The following is an 18,560-nucleotide window of genomic DNA, read 5'->3' on the forward strand; positions in this document are numbered from 1 at the left end:
AAAAAGTTCTTCCCCTTTGGAGGAGGACTCTTGTCATTTTTCAACTCAGAACCGTGGATGCCCATTTTGTTCCACATGCTCTGTACCATCAGAGCATGGATATAAGAGAGCATAGCCGGAGCATGCCCCACACAGCACTCTTACCGTTGTAAGTGCACAGTCTGAGGATGAAACTCAGTTGACACTGGCCTAATACAGTGCTAATATGAGGCACTTGAAAGCAAGAATAATTATTTCTTCTTCTACCTTATACGGAGATGATTTTTAAGGATCAATGTTGGAAACATCTCTGTTTGGAAGAGGGAATTTAATTCTGTGTGAATTGTAATAAATATGTAAACCAGTAAGTGAGCCAGAACTGATCTGAAATAAAGATTACCAACACTAAATTCAAAGCAACCACGTACATTCAAAGCTGTATGGTAGCAGGTTGCCAATGACTCTTCATGTGGCCACACTCCAGTGAATCTTAATACACTCTGGGTTTGCAAACATGCATCGGGTCTTCACCCAGCCCTGGAAAAATTAACCCACACATTGAGTAGCCAAGGAGTTTGGAAAGCAGCAGAGCAATGATAGAAAATCAGACCTGGTGCTCCTCTCCAGAGACTGGAAGCAGACTATTCTACAGGCCACAGGAGCTCCTTCCTACCCCTCCTTTCTATCCTCTGCTAGTAGGGGCCGGCAAGGAGTTCCCAAAGTCTGTACTCTGGGAATTCCACTACCCTTCCTCATCTTGCCATCTTTGCTGCCTGACACCTCTCCTCAGACTTACGACTGTGTGGACTCACCAGGCCCACTATCTATTTCTACTTCAGCTGCCACAAACAGCTTATGATCCCAAATCATTCATCCACGATCTCCTGTCATGAAGACAGAAAGACAATTTGGCACATCATCTTTCAAAGGCAACAGCCTACCCATTCTCAACCCCCAAACTCCTTCCACAGTGACCTTTGGAACACAGAGTCATCAGCAAAATCTCTCAAATTGTCCACCCCTTTCTATCTGGGTGGTGTCACCTTATTACATGCTGCTGCTTCTATACCAAAGATTGGCAAACATTTTTCTTAAATGGCAGTATGGTAAATATTTCAGCCTTTAGGGGTCACGCAGTCTGTATCTCAACTATAGACACTGTCATTATACAACAAAACCAGCCAAAGATGCATGTAAATGAATGGACATGTCTATGTTCCAACAAAACTTTATTTGTAAAAGCAAACTGCCAGCCAGCAGGCTATAGTCCACTAAATTTCAGATCAACAGTCTCTACCACCTGCTTCCTCTCTCCCAACACCCTCAGACCACTAAATCACTTCCACTTATTCCCTGAGCACAATATTAACACAAACATTACTAATATTATTACCATTAGCTAACGCTACTCTTGCCATAATTATTTTTGTGATTTCAGTTCACTCCACAAATCCTGGAATGGGGCCAGATACCATGAGAATTGAAGCTTATATGGTTGGGGGTGAGGACAGACTACAAGAAGGAAAAATATATATATAAATGTAAAATTTCCCCTCTATGAAAGAGGGCCCTTGACACATAAGCGTCATTAGCTTCCTGGTAAATCTGTCTGTGCTTCTTCAGGTGCTCTGGCTCTAACAGCCCATTAAACACAAAATCTCTGTAGCCATCGGGGTCACCTCATAAACAATCCTTCTATGCCTGATCTCTCATTTCCCTAAGTTCCTGTCCTCTAGCATTTTGTCCTTCATCCCACCTCAGCCATGTATTTCCATGCATTCACGAACCCGTAGCTGCAACCTCTCTAATCTCAATTTCAGATGTCTTGACTCCTTACCCACTCTCTCGGCCAGCCAATAGGGCTACTAAGAATCCTACAAGCACTACTTCATAGTATCCTAATGCTCAGTCCAAGTTAGAATGCTTTGAAGGGGTTCATGGGTGGGTTTTTTTTTAAACATTTTATTTATTTATTCATGAGAGACATACAGAGAGAGGCAGAGACATTGTCAGAGGGAGAAGCAGGCTTCCTGCAGTGAGCCTGATGCAGGACTTGATTCCAGGACCCCGGGATCCTGACCTGAGCCAAAGGCAGATGTTCAACCACTGAGCCACCCAGGTACCCCCTGGGTGGGCTTTTTGTTTAACGGAATAAATGCCAGTAAGATTTACAGGAAACCAAGTGATATCACCAAGGTGGTGATACAGATTGGTCCTGACTTTGCTCCTCTCAAAACAAGTCACAGCTACTCAGGAACCAGACACCATTGAGAGAATTCTAGAACACAGAGGTGATGCTGAAGCATACCCCTGTATGGAAGACACTGAGACAGACCACATTAGAAGGATAAGAGAAGCAGCTATGTGTTGGCCACATTGTCCCTCCCCCAGGTCACCAGTCAGCACCATAAGGAAAGTCCCTCTGAGCCATCAATTCCTCCAGCAGGGAAAAAGGAACCCACAGGGATGGCCAGCAACCCCCCAACATTGTGGGTGGCTATGCAGGAACCTCAAGTCTCATCTTGCACCACAAGGATCACAAGGGGAATCTGTGGGGCTCAAAGGCTGGATGTCTAACAGTGAAGTGGGGAGGGGCTAATGACATCCAGCACAGGGATCTTGGCAGACTGAATTTGTACCTGGGGAGCCCAAGTCATAATCTCAATGAATAGCTTTCTCATCTGTAGATTCACGTTGGGGGTACACTGTGACAAGAGGACTCAGTGCAGGGTGCAGATCTATCTGATTTGGATCTTTGAACCAGTTTTGCCTCCCTAGTGCCCAGTTTGCCACACCCAAGCAAGAAGCTGAATCACTGCCTGGGCTGCTATGCAGAGTGAATTCCAGCATAATCTGACCAGAAGGGCTTGGGGAAAACTGGAAGCAGTGTGGCCCAGTAGCACCTGAGCCAATAGGCAGGTGAGCAGGAAGAGCTGATCACCCCCAGAGGAAAGCCAGAACTGGGTATGGAGCATCCCTGTACTACACACAACAGGGGGATTCAGGCATGGGAGTGGCAACACAGCTCCACCCACCGTGAGAGTATCATCTGGCCCCATCTGACCAGAAGAGCTAGTGACAAATCCCAGAAGCTGTGCAACCTGACCGCACTTGAGCCAAGAGATGGGCAAGCAGAGCCAAAAGTTTGCAGAGCAAATCCAGTGGCTCTGTTCAGTCAGAGAAGTCAGACTGTAAGTTGGCTTCACTTAAGACAACAAAAAGCTTTACCAGCTTTAGAGCTGCTTCTCCTACTGTGCCCACCCAAGAAATCTAATTCAGAGCCCTGCTGATTGCTGAATATAGTCTTCAGCCAATCTGACCAGGGAACCTAACCAGAGCATGCAGGAAATTATATGGCCCATTCAATAACCCAATATACAACAAAGAGCACAGGTTATAGTTTCTCCCATCTGTAAGCCAAACTGGAAGCCTCATGTGACCACGGAGTTCAGTATACACTGTGACCTAATTCACATTCCCAAATGAGTTAGACAGATGCTCTGTGCCATCCTGCTGCCCTCCCAGGACAGGGAAGCTAATTCATAGCTCCGATCTACTACTGAATAAAGTAACCCAGTCTTAACCATCTAGTAAACCTAATCAGAGAACCCAAGCAACCATGGAGCCCATCCCACTGCCTCAACTCAGGTAGGGAATGGAGCCAGCAGTCCTATCCAACTATTCAAGCACATCTCCATCACTGTCCTCAGGGGACAAATAGCTGCCTTACCACAAAATAGACCAAAATAGCCCATTCTACCTGCTCAAGATAGACACACTCAGAAACCCAGCAGACACACTCAGAAAGCCAAACTGAGCTAACTGGTGAAGAATCATCTCTGCCAAAGCAAAGCTGTAAACTTGAGGGTCTTAATTACTCAAATGTGTGGATATCAACCAAAAAAATCAGAATCATGAAAAGTCAGGTAAATAGCACACAACCAAAGTAAACTAATAAAGTTCCAACCACTGCCCCAACCCCCACCCTACCAAAATGGAGATCTACATACTGGTAAAGAATTCAGAATAATCCTTTTAAGGAAGCTTAGTGAACTACAAGAAACACAGACATGTAAATGAATCAGGAAAACAAAGTATGAACAAAACAAGAAGTTGAACAAGGAAATAGCAGCCATCAAAAACCAATAAAACAGAAGTACTAGAGTTGAAATATACAATAACCACACTGATGAATTCAATAGTTTCCAAAGTAGACCCAGCAATACAGAAGAATGAACCAGTGACATGGAGTGTAGGACAAGGTAATTACACAGTCACAGAAGCAAAAAGAAAAAGAGACAGAAGAGTGAAAAAGTCCACACGAAATATGGGGACACTATGAAAAGAAACAATATTCACATTATGGAGGTTCCAGAATAAGAAGAGAAAGGAATGGGAAGTATATTTAAAGCAACAATGGCTGAAAATGTCCAGAAAAACGGGAAGAGAAATGGATATCTACATGCATAAGACCCATAGGACACCAAATCATTTGAACTTGAACAATTACAGAGACACAGTCTAATAGTCAAAAGTTAAACACAAAGAAATAATTAAAGAACAGTAAGAGAAAAGAAGGAAGTTACATACAAGGGCACCCCCACAAGACTACTGACAAATTTATAAACAGAAACATTTAAGCAAGGAGAGAATGGGATAGCATATTTAAAATATTCAAAGAGAATAGCTGTCAATCAAGAATTCTACATCCAACAAATCTGTCTTTCAGAAACGAAGGAAGAATAAACTTTCCTCAAAAAAAAAAAACCAAAAAAAACAAAAACAAAAATAGGAGATCATTACCGTCAGAACCGCCTTACAAGAAATACTAAAGGAATTGCAAACGAAGAATTAAAACTATCCCTATCTGTAAATGACATTATTTTATATAAGGAAACTCTAAAGACTTAACCAAAAAACTGTCAGATTTAATCAGTAAATTCAGTAAAATTGTAGGATACAAAATTTAAAAATCAGTAGCATTTCTATATATTAACAATGAGTTTTCTGAAAAAGAAAGAAGTCAATCCCAATTCCAATAGCATCAAAAGCAACAAAACGCTTAGGAATAAATTTAAGTAAGGAAGTGAAAGATCTCTACTCTGACAAGTGCAAGATATTAATAAAAGAAGTTGAAGAAGAAAGGAAGAAATGGAAAGGTATCCTATCTTCATGGATTGGCAGAATTAATAGTGTTAAAATGTCAAAACTATCAAAAGCCATCTATATATTCAATGTAATCCCTATCAAGATGCCAATGACATTTTTTTTTACAGAAGTAGAAAAAACACTCCTAAAATCTACATGGACCCATAAAAGAACCTGAATACCCAAAGAAATCCTGAGAAAGAAGAACAAAGCAGGAGGCATCACAGTTCCTGATTTCAATCAAGAATATAAATCTGTTGTCATCAAAACACTATGATACTAACAAAAATAACCCAGACAAATAGATCAATGGAAAAGAATGAAGAGCTCAGAAATAAATCCAAGCACATATAGTCAATTAATATTTGACGAGAGCTAAAAATACTTGAGAGATAGAATGAAACTGGACCAATATTTTACACCACTCATGAAAATTAATTCAAAATGGATTAGATATTTAAATTTAAGACTTGAAGTCAAGAAAATCCTACAAGAAAATATAGGAGTAAAACTTCTTGACATGAGTCTTGGTTATGACTTTTTGTATGTGATACCTAAAGCATAGGCAACAAAACCAAAAATAAACAAGTGGGATTACATCAAACTAAAAAACTATATAGCAAAAGAACCCATCAAGAAAGTGAAAAGGCATATGAAATGAGAGAAAATTTTTTCAAACCATACATCTGATAAGAGGCTGATAAGATCCAAAATATAAAAAGAAATCATACAACTCAATAGCAAAAAAAGTAACCCAATTAAAAAATGAGTAAAGGACCTGAATACACATTTCTCCAAAGAAGGTACAGAAAAGGTCAAAAGGTAAGTGAAAAGATGCTCATTAGAAAAATGAAAATTAAAACCACAGTGAGATACCATCTTAATGCCTATTAGAATGGCCACCTTCAAAAAAGACAAGGAATAACAAATGCTGGCATGGATGAGAAAAAGGACCCAGGTACACTGTCGGTGAGAAAGTAAATTGGTGCAGTCACTATGGAAGATCGGATGAAGGATCCTCAAGACATTAAAAACGGACCTACCATATAATTCAGCAATTCTATTTCTGGGAATATTTCCAAAGAAAATGAAAATACTAAATGAAAAAGATAGCTGTACCCCCATGTTCATTGCAGCATTATTTACAATTCCTTAAAGGTGGAGGTTGGGGGGTGGAGAAATAGGAAGAGATAGTCAAAAGGTACAAGCCCCCCATTGTAAAAACAAGTAAGTACTAGGGATGTAATATACAACCTGATGACTATAGCTAACGCTGCTGTACGATATATAGGAAAATTGTTAAGAGTAAATGCTAAGAGTTCTTGTTATAAGGAAAAAATTTTGCATTTCTTCTTTCTTTTCTTTTTATCCTATCCATAGAAGATGGATGTTAGCTGAACTTATCATGGTAATCATTTCTCAATATATGCAAAAAAAGACCAGCATGCCATATGCCTTAAACTTATACAGTGATGTTATGCCAATTATTTCTCAATAAAACTGGAAAAAATGCTTATAAGAAACTAACAAAGATTTTGCTAGACTTATATTGTAAGAAGCACCACTGATGTATACTAAAAAGAACAGGGGTAATTGCTTTTAGAATGAAAAGAGGTTGTAGGACCCCAAACATCTACAGATAGGAATCAGGCTTAGAATCTTACTCAGCTTATTTTTTTTTTTAATTTTATTTATTTATATACAATAGAGCGAGAGAGAGAGGCAGAGACACAGGCAGAGGGAGAAGCAGGCTCCATGCCAGGAGCCCGATGTGGGACTCGATCCTAGGACCCCAGGATCACGTCCTGGGCCAAAGGCAGGTGCTTAAACCACTGAGCCACCCAGGCTGCCCAAATATGAGCCATTCTTATAGAAAAAGAACCAGAATCCAGAATTTAGAGGCAAGAACCATAAAGAAGCAATTGCAGGGAGAGCTCTCAAAGTAAGGGATTTTTTTCCCCCCTGTGGAACAAAGATGACTCAGGAAATGTGTCTGCCCAAAATTTGAACACTGTCATGCATCAGTGACAGCTACGTACTTTTGGTCTTTCCATTTAAATGAGAGTTCCTATGATGGTCCTTCTTTCCATGTCTCCTCATTGTAGTCTAGAAATGTGGCATAGAAGACAACTTGCATCCTCAGTTCACAGGTCTTTGAGTTTGAGAGGACCAAAATTAAAGGAGCTACACCTGACAAAAATTTCCCCAAGAGGTCTCATGTATATCTAGACTTAATTTAGATGACAACATCCTTGTTATGAAGTCTAGAAGAAACCAAAATGTCCTTCGACTGGGGGATGGATTAAAAACAAAACAAAACGAAACAAAAACCTGTGGTATACCCAGACAAATAGAGTATTATTCAGTGCTGAAAAGAAATGTGCTAACAAGACATGAAATGACATGCGGGAATCAGAAATGCATATAGCTAAGTGAAAGCCACCAGTCTTAAAAAGCTACATACTGTAGGATTCTGACTATGCCATTCTGGAAAAGACAAAACTATAGAGACAATAAAAAGACAATCAAAGGAGAGGCCATAAATGGGGGCAAGGGTTACATGGGAAATCTGTCTCTCCCTCTCAATGTGGTTTTAAAACTAAAACTGGTCTGGGACTCCTGGGTGGCTCAGTGGTTGAGCATCGTCTCCCTTTGGCTCAGGGTGTGATCCCAGGTCTGGGGATCGAGTCCTGCATTAGGCTCCCTGTGAGGAGCCTGCTTCTCCCTCTATCTATGTCTCTGCCTCTCTCTCTCTGTATCTCTCACAAATAAATAACTAAAATCTTTTTTAAAAAATTAGAAAAAACTGGTCTAAAAAATAAAGTCTTTAAAAAAGTTCTTAATTTTAATGTTATAGGTATGCATAAGATGTAACATAATGCCATCTTCAACTCATCCAATCTCATTTTCCAAGATGCCTTGGACTAACTATATATGTTTTTATTCTGATTGATAGCAATAAGCCTAACTACCATGCTTATACTTCTTGGTTTCTCATCTATAACAGTTCCTACAGGAGGAAGGAAACTTTGAGCCCTAAAGGAAAATAATTGAACTTAGAGAAACTACCACAATCTCACCACATTTCCTATTTTTTCTGATAACATTAATATTATTTATAGATTCTCAAATATCTACTTTGATTTGTCAACTTTGAATAGCACTTCCCGAGTCCCTGCTATGTATGATGAGGAAAATAACAAATAGGCAAAAATCAAGACTCAAAATGAATTCTAAGAAGCATGTACCTTGTTCATAAAGCAGCTTCATATTTGAATCTTTGCAGGCAACCAGATTGTTGAGCAATGCAATCACACTTTGCATGGTGTTACCCAGGATGTTCTCCTGATGCTCCTGCAATAGATCACAATTTTCATCATAACTATACAGAATTGCAATTACATCATGATAGAGACAAATGATCAAGTGACCTCCATCCCTTCATTCTTTGCACAAGGTTAAATGATTATCATTCTGCGCTCTAATGAAGCAGATCCTCCTGCGGTAAGGCACTCCCCATCAGTGAGTTAATTCAGCTGGGAGGCAGCACGAATCATTCAGAGCACCAGTACTACTGCATGCAGTCCCTACCTACAAGCTAAGTGACAACCACACAGCCCTCTGTGCTTTAGATGGGCGACAGAAGAGTCAGAGTGACTAGAATCAACTAGGTAGAGCTTAGGAGACACACCTGAAAGTAACTGAGGTTACAAAATAAAGCTACCAGGTCACAGAGTGACGACATGCATCAGAGTGACCAGGGTACCCTTGATGGACACATGGTTTCCAAAGCTTACAGAGACACCAACTTTGCATCTAGCTCTGAAGCTGCTCTGTCACCAGATGTGTGCCTCCCAGTAATGACAGTCACTTGATGTTACTGGTTTCACCATCTAGGTCTGCTTGATATTAGACAAGGGGTTTGCTTTTCAAATACTAATTTGCTTTTACAAATTTCTACATTTCTTTAGAAACACACACTTAAGAGTAGATGTTAATGTCTGAATGGTCCACTGACACCAGTTTAAGAAGATGAATATGGAAGCAACGGTCTGTCATCAATTTCATCTAATTATTCATATAGTTGGCTGGAAGGAAAGGGTGATTAATAAGCACAAGATGACACAACATGTTACTCATGATAAAGTAACTAATGATACATAGGAAACCTATTCTAGTCAAGAAAAGAGAAGCTAATAAATCTTTGGGGGGTTTTTTCCTCACTTTTTTTGGTCCCATCGATAAAATAACACTTCTGTTCCTTTTTCAAAGACTAGCCCGTCAGCAAATATAGGTCAGTTTCATTGGCGAGAAATCCATTGTTCCTTCGATATACACATTTCTTACAATTAAATGCACCTTTTCTGTCATGTTCATGGTAATATTTTTGCCTCCTTGTGAAGCCAATGCTTCAGTTTTCCCCACTTGTTGGTATAGACATTTTCTTTAGTACAAAAGATAACTATCCAAATCCTCACTACCCCTGAACACTATGAACCCAGGACTGTACCCTGGCCAACCAGGTTCCTGGATTCCAGAGTCCCTGAAAAATAAAGGCCTCTGCCAGCCCCACAATTCAGTTTGCAGAGGGGCATAAAGCCAAGGTGTGCTCTGATAATTAAAATGAACTATGTTCATTGACGGTCTCTAGGATAAGATATTTGATGCAAGAAATAAAAAAGAGACCAATAATCCTATAGCCAGACTGGGAGAAATGGTTTCTTTTCTTTTCTAGCCATTATCAAAAACATTATTGTTTTTTGTTGTTGGTTTTTCAAACCATTCATACACTATGGCCTTTAATATAAAGTGAAGGCTTTGTAAAGAGTAGAGAATTCTATTTAGGTACTCTTCTCTCTTGTATATAAATATGCTTCCTCCATAGTGCTGGGGAGAAAGAGTCCCTGCTCCTGCTCCAGAGGATGCTGTAATTCTCAGCGGTGGGTGGGTGGGGGGGGGGAGCTAACATAGCTACTACTGTGGCCCATGTCATCATTTCTCCCAGGAAGAATGAAATACATGCAAAGAGTGGTTGAGAAGGTGTAGAAATGAGTTAAACACACTTCCATTAACTTCTATCAAATTGAGTTATTTCATTTCTCTTAGCAACTTTAATAAGATTTGTTCTTGCTGTTCACAACCCTATTAGCCTACAGGGGTAAATGATGCATTGGAAAACACCACAGTAACTGAAAGTCAGAGTAAAGGATTATAGGAAGGGAGAAAACAGGGGGGTACATATGTGGGGCCATGGTTGTTCTCAGGCACTCCGCAAGCCTGGTGTAAAGACAAAAGGGAAACTCAAATTTGGTTCAAAGATGCTAGGTCAGAGTCAGAGGGGAGGGATGATCCTGATTAAACACTGGATTCCCCATTAGATGCTCCTCTAGGGCAGCCCTTCTGCCCAGAAAGCTAGGACTGAGTTCCAGAGTAAAAAGATGGTAATAGAAGGCTAAAGTCCTGATGTCTTTTTTTTTTTTTTAATCCTCATGGCTTATGAATAAAAGGAGTCCACACCATTGGCGTCTCAATGCATGCAAGTAAAGCAGTGCAAGCAGAGAAAGAAGTGGCTGAGGACTTGCAACAGGACCTTTGGCACAGAGTCAGGGGGCCTAGGCACCAGCAGCCTCTGTGCTGATCTTGGCCCTTGGGGGTAAAGCAGCCATGTGGGCCCAAGGCGAGCGACAAGGCAGTGCTGACAATTTGTAGATCGGCACTCTGTGCCATGGCCTGTATCCCAGGCACGTAACCAGCAATGCATCTCATTTAATCCTCAGGGAGACACTGAAGTGGCTACAGTTCTCCTTTATCTACAGATAAGGATATTGAGGTTAGCGAGGTGAAGTATCACTTGCCAAGAATCACCCGACACTTCGACAGTGAAGCTGAGACTGTCCGTGGGATGGCAGAAGCCATGCACCTAATCACCCTGCAGCACTGCCTGGTGACCACAGTGTGGGCTACAAGAGAGGAGAGACAGTATCAGAACCACCAGCGCATCCCAGGTAAACCCATACCACATGAAGACCCCAGGGTGAGGTGGGAGGAATCTAAAGGGGCCCAGGTTAGGGGGTAGAAAGAAGCAGAGAAATACTGAGCCGGGCCTGCTATGGTAGCACTGCCCTCTCTGGGCCACCACCACTGGCATCTCCCAGCTTTGTGAGAGGCCTCCATATATACCACAATGTTGTAAGATCTACAACCCGCAAAGGAAGATGGAAGTGGTAGGCAACTATAAGAAAGAAAAGAATAAGTATATTACTCCAAAGGCTGGAAATATGTAACTTAAGTTCCCGACCACAGCCCCATTGCTCAGACACTCAGCATTAGCCCTGGCAGATGGGTAAGAAAGGCAGCCGAGCTCATCAGAGAAGGCATCACTAATGGTGCACAAAGCCACAAAAGGCAATCCCACTGCATTTTAGGATTATGACGAAAGTATTTAACTCCTTTATACATAACCCATCAATAAGCACGGCTGACCTAATTTGTGTGCCTAATGCCATCATGTATGGACATTTAATAAACAGAGCACTTGAGAGTTCTAATAAAACATAGCGTTTGCCAGTAGAGATAATTAGAATTGAAGCAGCAAAATTCTAGTGTTTGGCAACATAGATGAAACAACTTCATTAAAATGTACAGCTTCAGCAAATGAAAGGCAGGGGAGCACTGGACCCTGAAGAATCAGCCTTCTCGAAACTAATTGCTTCAGTTCTTAAAGAGGACAGCTCTGAACTGCCAAGGGCACGGCAAGGAAACACCACTGAAGAATGATCAGCCTTCCCAAAGCGGTCTCACTGTAAACAAAGCATTATACTTTATTCTAATATCTGAGGACGGAAGTGGCACTAGAAGACTTCAGATGGCTGGACTCACCAGACTGGCAGGGGTCTCAAGAGTCAAGGCAGGAAACACCTGTAGCAATTGAAAGTAATGATGAACCACAGTCACACTCTCTTGCCCTTGGTGTGGGGTCAGAATTCCAAAGACAGCAAATTAAAAGACAATCACTGGTCCCCTGGGAGGTTAGAATCCAAGGGGAGGCTGAAAAGCAGAAGCACATTCCAGTGTTATGAACGTGAAATTTATAATCTCTTGGGAAGAAACACGGGCCTATCCTATTCAACACACAGTGAGATCACATTTCAGGGAAAAAAGTTTTTGCACGTTGTACTACAGGATGCTGGTGTACTGTGCACGTGCTCACAGAGTGCAAAGATGCTGCACTGGGTGTCCACTCACTTTCCTTTTTATACCTTCTCCCATACAGCTAGATCCCAAGACATCTGGAGCCCATAAAAGACGCTTCGGAGCATTTAGATGAAATAAATGTATTGGAGAAGAGGACACTTTTTCATATTATTGATTTTTTTTCACAGGGCTGTACCACACACAGCTCAAACTCAATAGCATCTAAACTGAACTCATCCTGTCCTTCCCTGTCACACATCCCTCTTTGGTTTCCGATCTCAATGAGGGCTCTACCATCCGTCGACCAAGCAGCCATAAATCCTAGAATCACCTGGGGCTACCGCCTCTCTCCCGCCTCCCACACCCCATCAGTAATAAATGCCCCTTGATTCTCCCCCAGCCCCCTCTTTAAGCTCTCCTCTGCCAAAGATAGGGTGCTTGTCATCTTTGGCTGGGACTGCCACAAGCTCCCAGTAGAGTCTCTGCTTCTCACTTCCTGTGCTCCACTGCTAACCAGGCTCTTATTTCTCAAGTGGTAGGACTCATCCCCATTCCTAGGGCCTAAACCTGGGGCCTGCAGGCCCGAGGAGCATACTAGAGTCCACTGTAGCCCAAGGGGGAGAGTCATGGCCTCCCACCATCCAGTTTGTCCAGAGCCTGGGGGATTCAAAGGCTGGAAGGGTGGGGAGGCCACCAGAACCAGGGGATGGCATTAGTGAGGGGCCTGTAACTCCAGTGCTCTCAACCCCAGAGAAGAATCATGGATTCTGGATCGTGGATTTTCGAAATATCCTCGTGACTTATTAAGCCAAATTCTGACTCCTGGAGGTAAGAAACAGGAAAGAGAACAAGCTGGAAGGAGCACAAATTTAAAATCAATTTCTCTCATTTCCCTCATAAATATATATATATGTACACGGGATTTCCTGGGGAGCAAGGCCAGGATTTGGGCATCCGAAGGGGGAATGCTTGGGGTATGAAGTTGGTACTGCAGTCACTACCACTGGGCATTTGCTCTACCAGTTGTGAAAGAGCCAAATAGCCCCTCTGCCTTGCGGTCAGGGCTGCTGGGGCCTAGCAGGCTCTCTGGAGGCTGAGGGAGAACCTCAAGCATGCTCTTCCCCGTCCATAGCCAAAGACGTGGGACTCTGGCCCTAAAAGCCTGGAGGTATTGAGCTAAGTCCCTTCTTTTATTTGGGTCATCATATTTCTGATTAAAGATAAGAGAGAAAAGAATTTAATTTTTTTAATTTGACTGACAGATTATTATAGAGGCCCTCTAGCAGCAGCAAATACAAGTTCCTATTAGCAATACATTCCAGCTGGCACAGAAGGGAGGCTGTGGGACCAAATGGTACCACTTGCCAATCAGTATGCTGAGCTCAGCTTGAGAATTCCAGTCCTCACTCAACCCCAGTGGCAGAGTGCTGTGGATACCCTCCTGGCAGGTTAACTGTGATCACTTGGCTTGCTTAGCCCTCCTGCTCTTTCACATTATTTAAAAGCTTCTAGAGGAAACTTCTATCCTCTGGGCTCCTGTTAAGACTCTACGCCTCAAGGCAGGCACACTGGGTCAGAGCCAATGCTGCTCAAGCAGGAGAGCCCGGGCAATGGGGATGGAGGGAAGCAGCAGGGACCCGTGTCCCCAGGGGGAGACTGTGCCCCTGTCATTTGCCCGCCGGGGGTGTTGACAGGCCCAACTGTCCCACAATGCCCCAACTGAGCTAACCCAGACCCAAAGTAGGGGGGATAAGAAAATACAAGCGTGCCTCCAGACACACAACTCCTTCCACCTTCCTGTCACAACCCTGCCACTGACAAAATAATAGATAATTGTAAAATGTTACAAAAATAAAGCCTTGACAAACTAATTTTCACTCTTAAAATTCAGGCTAGATGTTGTTTGCTGAAGCCAGGAGCTGTGGGGATGGCTGCCCTTCTTGTTGGAAAGTGCCATCATCACCTTCCTGTGCCTGACTTCATCACAGCCTACTGCATGACTGGTGGCTCATCCAGTCCTTGCCTAACACCGAGCCCTTGGAGGGCAGGACTGAGATTTTTAATCATGTCCCCAGTGCTAGGTGCAGTGCCTGGTAGGTGGAGGCCTCTGGTAAATTAACGGGAAAACAAACTGGCTCAGAGTTGCTCAGGGGAATACAGCTGGGGAAGGGACAGGTAGCTCATGGGATTCTCCGTCAGGGAATTAACTTGTCACTGAATAGAAATTGCCTTCAATTAAATAATTGATAAATATTTCTTGAGCAACAAAAATCATCTTCCTCAAGAAGTTTAATAGGTACATACTTACTTTTGAATATTTGCAATAAATGATAAATTCAGACCTTTCTACCTTAAATAAAATACATAAAATCTCTCCCATGTGAAATAGTTGTCAAGAACTCATGAAGCACTTGCATCAGCATGGAAAATACATACTCCAAAAATTCTGAAAGGTGTTGACACAATTTTTTATAAGATTTTTTATTTATTGGGGATCCCTGGGTGGCGCAGCGGTTTAGCGCCTGCCTTTGGCCCAGGGCGCGATCCTGGAGACCCGGGATCGAATCCCACGTCGGGCTCCCGGTGCATGGAGCCTGCTTCTCCCTCTGCCTGTGTCTCTGCCTCTCTCTCTCTCTCTCTCTGTGACTATCATAAATAAATAAAAATAAAAAAAATTTAAAAAAAAAGATTTTTTATTTATTGAGAGATAGAGAGCACGAGATGAGAGAGGGGCAGAGGGAGAAGCAGACTCCCTGCTGAGCAGGGAGCCCGATGCAGGGCTAAATCCCAGAACCCTAAGACCATGACCTGAGCAAAAGGCAAGATGCCTAATTGACTGAGCCACCGAGGTGCCCTGACGCTGACACAATTTTAATGGCACTCCTCCATTAAAAATGACTGCTCACGAATATAAAGAAGTGTCCCATCTTAAAGAAAGAAAATATTACATAGGGTGAATGATAATATCAATACATTCAATTATCACAAGACAGTTTTCAATTAACAGCTGTCTTCTGCAATGGCAGTTTGCAATGTGCCCACACTGGGAGTTTACCAAGTATTGGTAATCACGACTCCTGTCTCAAAGGAGTACCAGCAAAGTCTGCAGGAGAAAGACAGTGGTGATTGGCAAGTTTATTTGAACCCAGGTTTTCAGTGCACATAAACAGCGTAGTAAAACAGAAAGGAAACCAGCCTGAGGAAAGTAAGAACCCTTGGCCTGCCTCAAACCAGTAGGCTAAGCTGGAGTGAAGCAAGAATCATACTAACAGACTTTGGAAGAATCTTAGAGAACTTTTGAGTTCAATCTCTTGATTTTAAAGGTAAGGAAATTGAGGCCCCATTAGAGAATATGAGGAGTAGACCAGGACTTCAACTCAGAAGTGTCTCTTCCTTCCCCATCACCTAACTTTGTCCTCACAGTTCTAAAAATCACATCAGGGAATGCAGAGTCAAGTAGGCAACTTTAAAAACTGATTTTTATTTTTTACTTTTTTACTTCTATATATATATATATATATATGTGTGTGTGTGTGTGTGTGTGTGTGTTTGTGTACAGCATGACATATATACATATATATATGGTTGCAAACTGGTTGCAAACACTGGAGTAATAATATAGGCAATGCTCCCAGGAGCTATGGATTCAGTTGCCCTTAACATCTCTCTGCTAGTGGTAGGTGGGCTATTTCTTAGGACATAGGAATACCTCAACATAATACCTACTGACCCCCCCACACTCCAAAAGCACATAATGTCTGGATCACACTGGATATTTCAACTAGCTTTTGTTGCACAGGGCTGTCTCTAAGGTGGCAATGAAGGCCTAGCCATCTCACTACCTGAGTTGAAATTTTAAAGGAACACCGTTTTCCAATAAATTATTCTGAGCAGGTAACAAATCAGACGTCAGGGAACTGCAAATACATACATTGGATATTTACAAACCAGCAGCATAAGGCGGCCCAGATCTTTGTCACTCACCCTGGAATTTGGTACACTTGGTATTTTATGCATGATCACAGTTCTGTTCTCAATCTCTATAACTGAGGGCAATCAGCTTTCCTTTTCTTAGACTCTACTTGGATAACAACAATCATATTTGTATAATATTTGTATAATCATTTTGGAATATTCAATACACTCATTTTTGGCCACACAATGATAGAAAGTATACCATCTTGGGGAATAAATTGGTTGTAACGGGATAAAAATCACCTGAGGAATTTTTCATCTCCTAGATAATAAAAAAAATGTCAGCAAAGACCCAAAATATTAACTGGAATTGAAGATACTCCAATATAAGCATAAACTGAGTATAAGTATAAAAGTATTAATATGGGTCATGCTGGACAACTATGGGCAGGGTAAAGGGGTCTTGTGTTGGAAAAAGGTTTGGGAGAAGGGATCAAAAAACAGACACTGAGCAGACAGCAGGGCATGTGCTGGGAACACAAGAAAAATAAGGAGATTCCAAAGGAGTCAGAAGATTGGCCAGCATGACCAAGGAAGAACGTAGCCATTTACATTTTTGGAACCTAGAAGGAGGCTACTGAGAGCTTAAATTAATTTCTTAGACCAAGCCAGTCTGGGCATCTCATAAGGACCTTGAGATATCAGCCGAAACCAGATACCCTTCTTCGACATCTGTTCTGGGACAAACCTCTGTGGGGGTCTTGGCTGTATGCTGGACAACCAAGATTCATCTATGGAGTGCCCATTTGTTCATACTCACTGCCTCTGGATCAAAGCAACAGTCCCACCAGTCCCTGGGAAGTCCCTTAAGTTTAGGAATGAGGGAGAAGGGAGGAAGAGACAGGGAAGGGTATGGGACTTTCATATTTTTAATTCTTGTGTCTCAATAAATGAGCTTTAGCCTCAAGAAATTACATATCAAGATAGCTTCAATAAGTTTTCTTCAAGCAGGTCAAAGAGAAGATCAGAAATTAGGATGAGTGCTAAATAGGGAAGGACAAAGGATAGAAGGGAGAGAGACTGGGGAGGATGGGAAGGAAGAAAGGAGGGACTACTGGATTTCCTCAAGAAAGAAAAATGAGCCCAGAAAGGATAAGCTCAGGGTGCAATCCCAAGTCTCCAGATGCTAAAACACAAAGTCTCTGCATCACAGGGCAGCTGGTCACCTCAAATAGGAACTAAAGGTCAGCCAAGTGACCCAGTATGTATCTGGCCACTGGGTGCCTCCAAATAAATGCTGACCAACATGTCAATGGGAGTTGCACAGAGACAACAACTCAGGGCCCTGCCTATCAGCACTGCCTAGTATCAGCCCCCAGGTAACTCATGCCATTCTCAACAGACAGGGAGGAGAGGAACAAAGGATTCAGTTTCATGCCAAGCCCTTCAAGCTATTTCTCAATTCATGGATCACATGTGTTAGGATTGTTTTCTTGCTGCCACACTCTCACCTAGCCCCCTACCCCCCACAGTCCCCATGAGTATATGGAATAATAGTGTCACAGCCCCTCCTGGGTGTGAATTTTGATTAACTGCAAATGAAAAGATGTGCAGTCCCCTTGCACAGACCAGCTGACATGGGATTCTCCATTCTGTTGACTTGCGTGACAAAATGGATGGGCATGTCAAGTTTGTTTGTGTGGGGTGCACAGAGAGGGGGAGCTGATCTTTAGGACAGCTTCCCTGAGCTGCCCCTGGGTTTCTGAGACATGCATATGCCACTCAAGAAGGACTGGAGTCTATTCATCACCAATCTTATTGGCTAATCTTAGAATTTCATCTCTCAGGGCACAAGTGGCACATTAAACAACCAAACCAAACACACACCTGCACATACACAAAAACATACCTTGAAAACTGTTAGGGAAAGTCATCATAAAGATGTGACTGCCAGTTGACTCCAGGCAACTGGAGGCTCCTCACCTCCTCCCTGTCCTTGGAATGTGGGTTCTGCTTGCCTACCCAGCTCCCAGAGGTTGCTTCAGAGACATAGCCTCGAGATAGTGATGTGGTGCACGGTATAGATGACTGAACCCAGTTAAGGCCTCTATTTATAAACTTTTGTTTGGCAGACAGGTGCAGAGATCCACTGCCTTGCTGCCATCCAAGATAAGCCACATATGTAAGTTCCCTTTGCTTATTAAATTGCCACCTTCCACCCTGGAGTGACTTGCCTGTTTCCTTAATCTCTCTCTGCCCTTCTAGTACCAGCGTTGGTTTCATGGTTGTAGAGAGTTGTAGACAGTTGTGAACCAAAAGCACAA

At 42.3% G+C, this 18,560-nt stretch overlaps 1 protein-coding gene across 2 annotated transcripts in view; it reads right to left on the bottom strand.

Moving 5' to 3' along the window:
* Nucleotides 1-18,560, bottom strand: part of ULK4 (unc-51 like kinase 4) — a 589,543-nt gene that overhangs the window by 236,262 nt on the left and 334,721 nt on the right. For both annotated transcript variants that reach the window (XM_026000954.2, XM_072726539.1), the window contains exon 32: nucleotides 8,376-8,481. In XM_026000954.2, coding sequence (XP_025856739.1) covers nucleotides 8,376-8,481 — 106 coding nt within the window. The remainder of the gene's footprint in view (nucleotides 1-8,375; nucleotides 8,482-18,560) is intronic.

This window comes from Vulpes vulpes, chromosome 11 (assembly GCF_048418805.1).
Source record: "Vulpes vulpes isolate BD-2025 chromosome 11, VulVul3, whole genome shotgun sequence".
In the NCBI taxonomy this organism is placed as follows: domain Eukaryota; kingdom Metazoa; phylum Chordata; class Mammalia; order Carnivora; family Canidae; genus Vulpes; species Vulpes vulpes.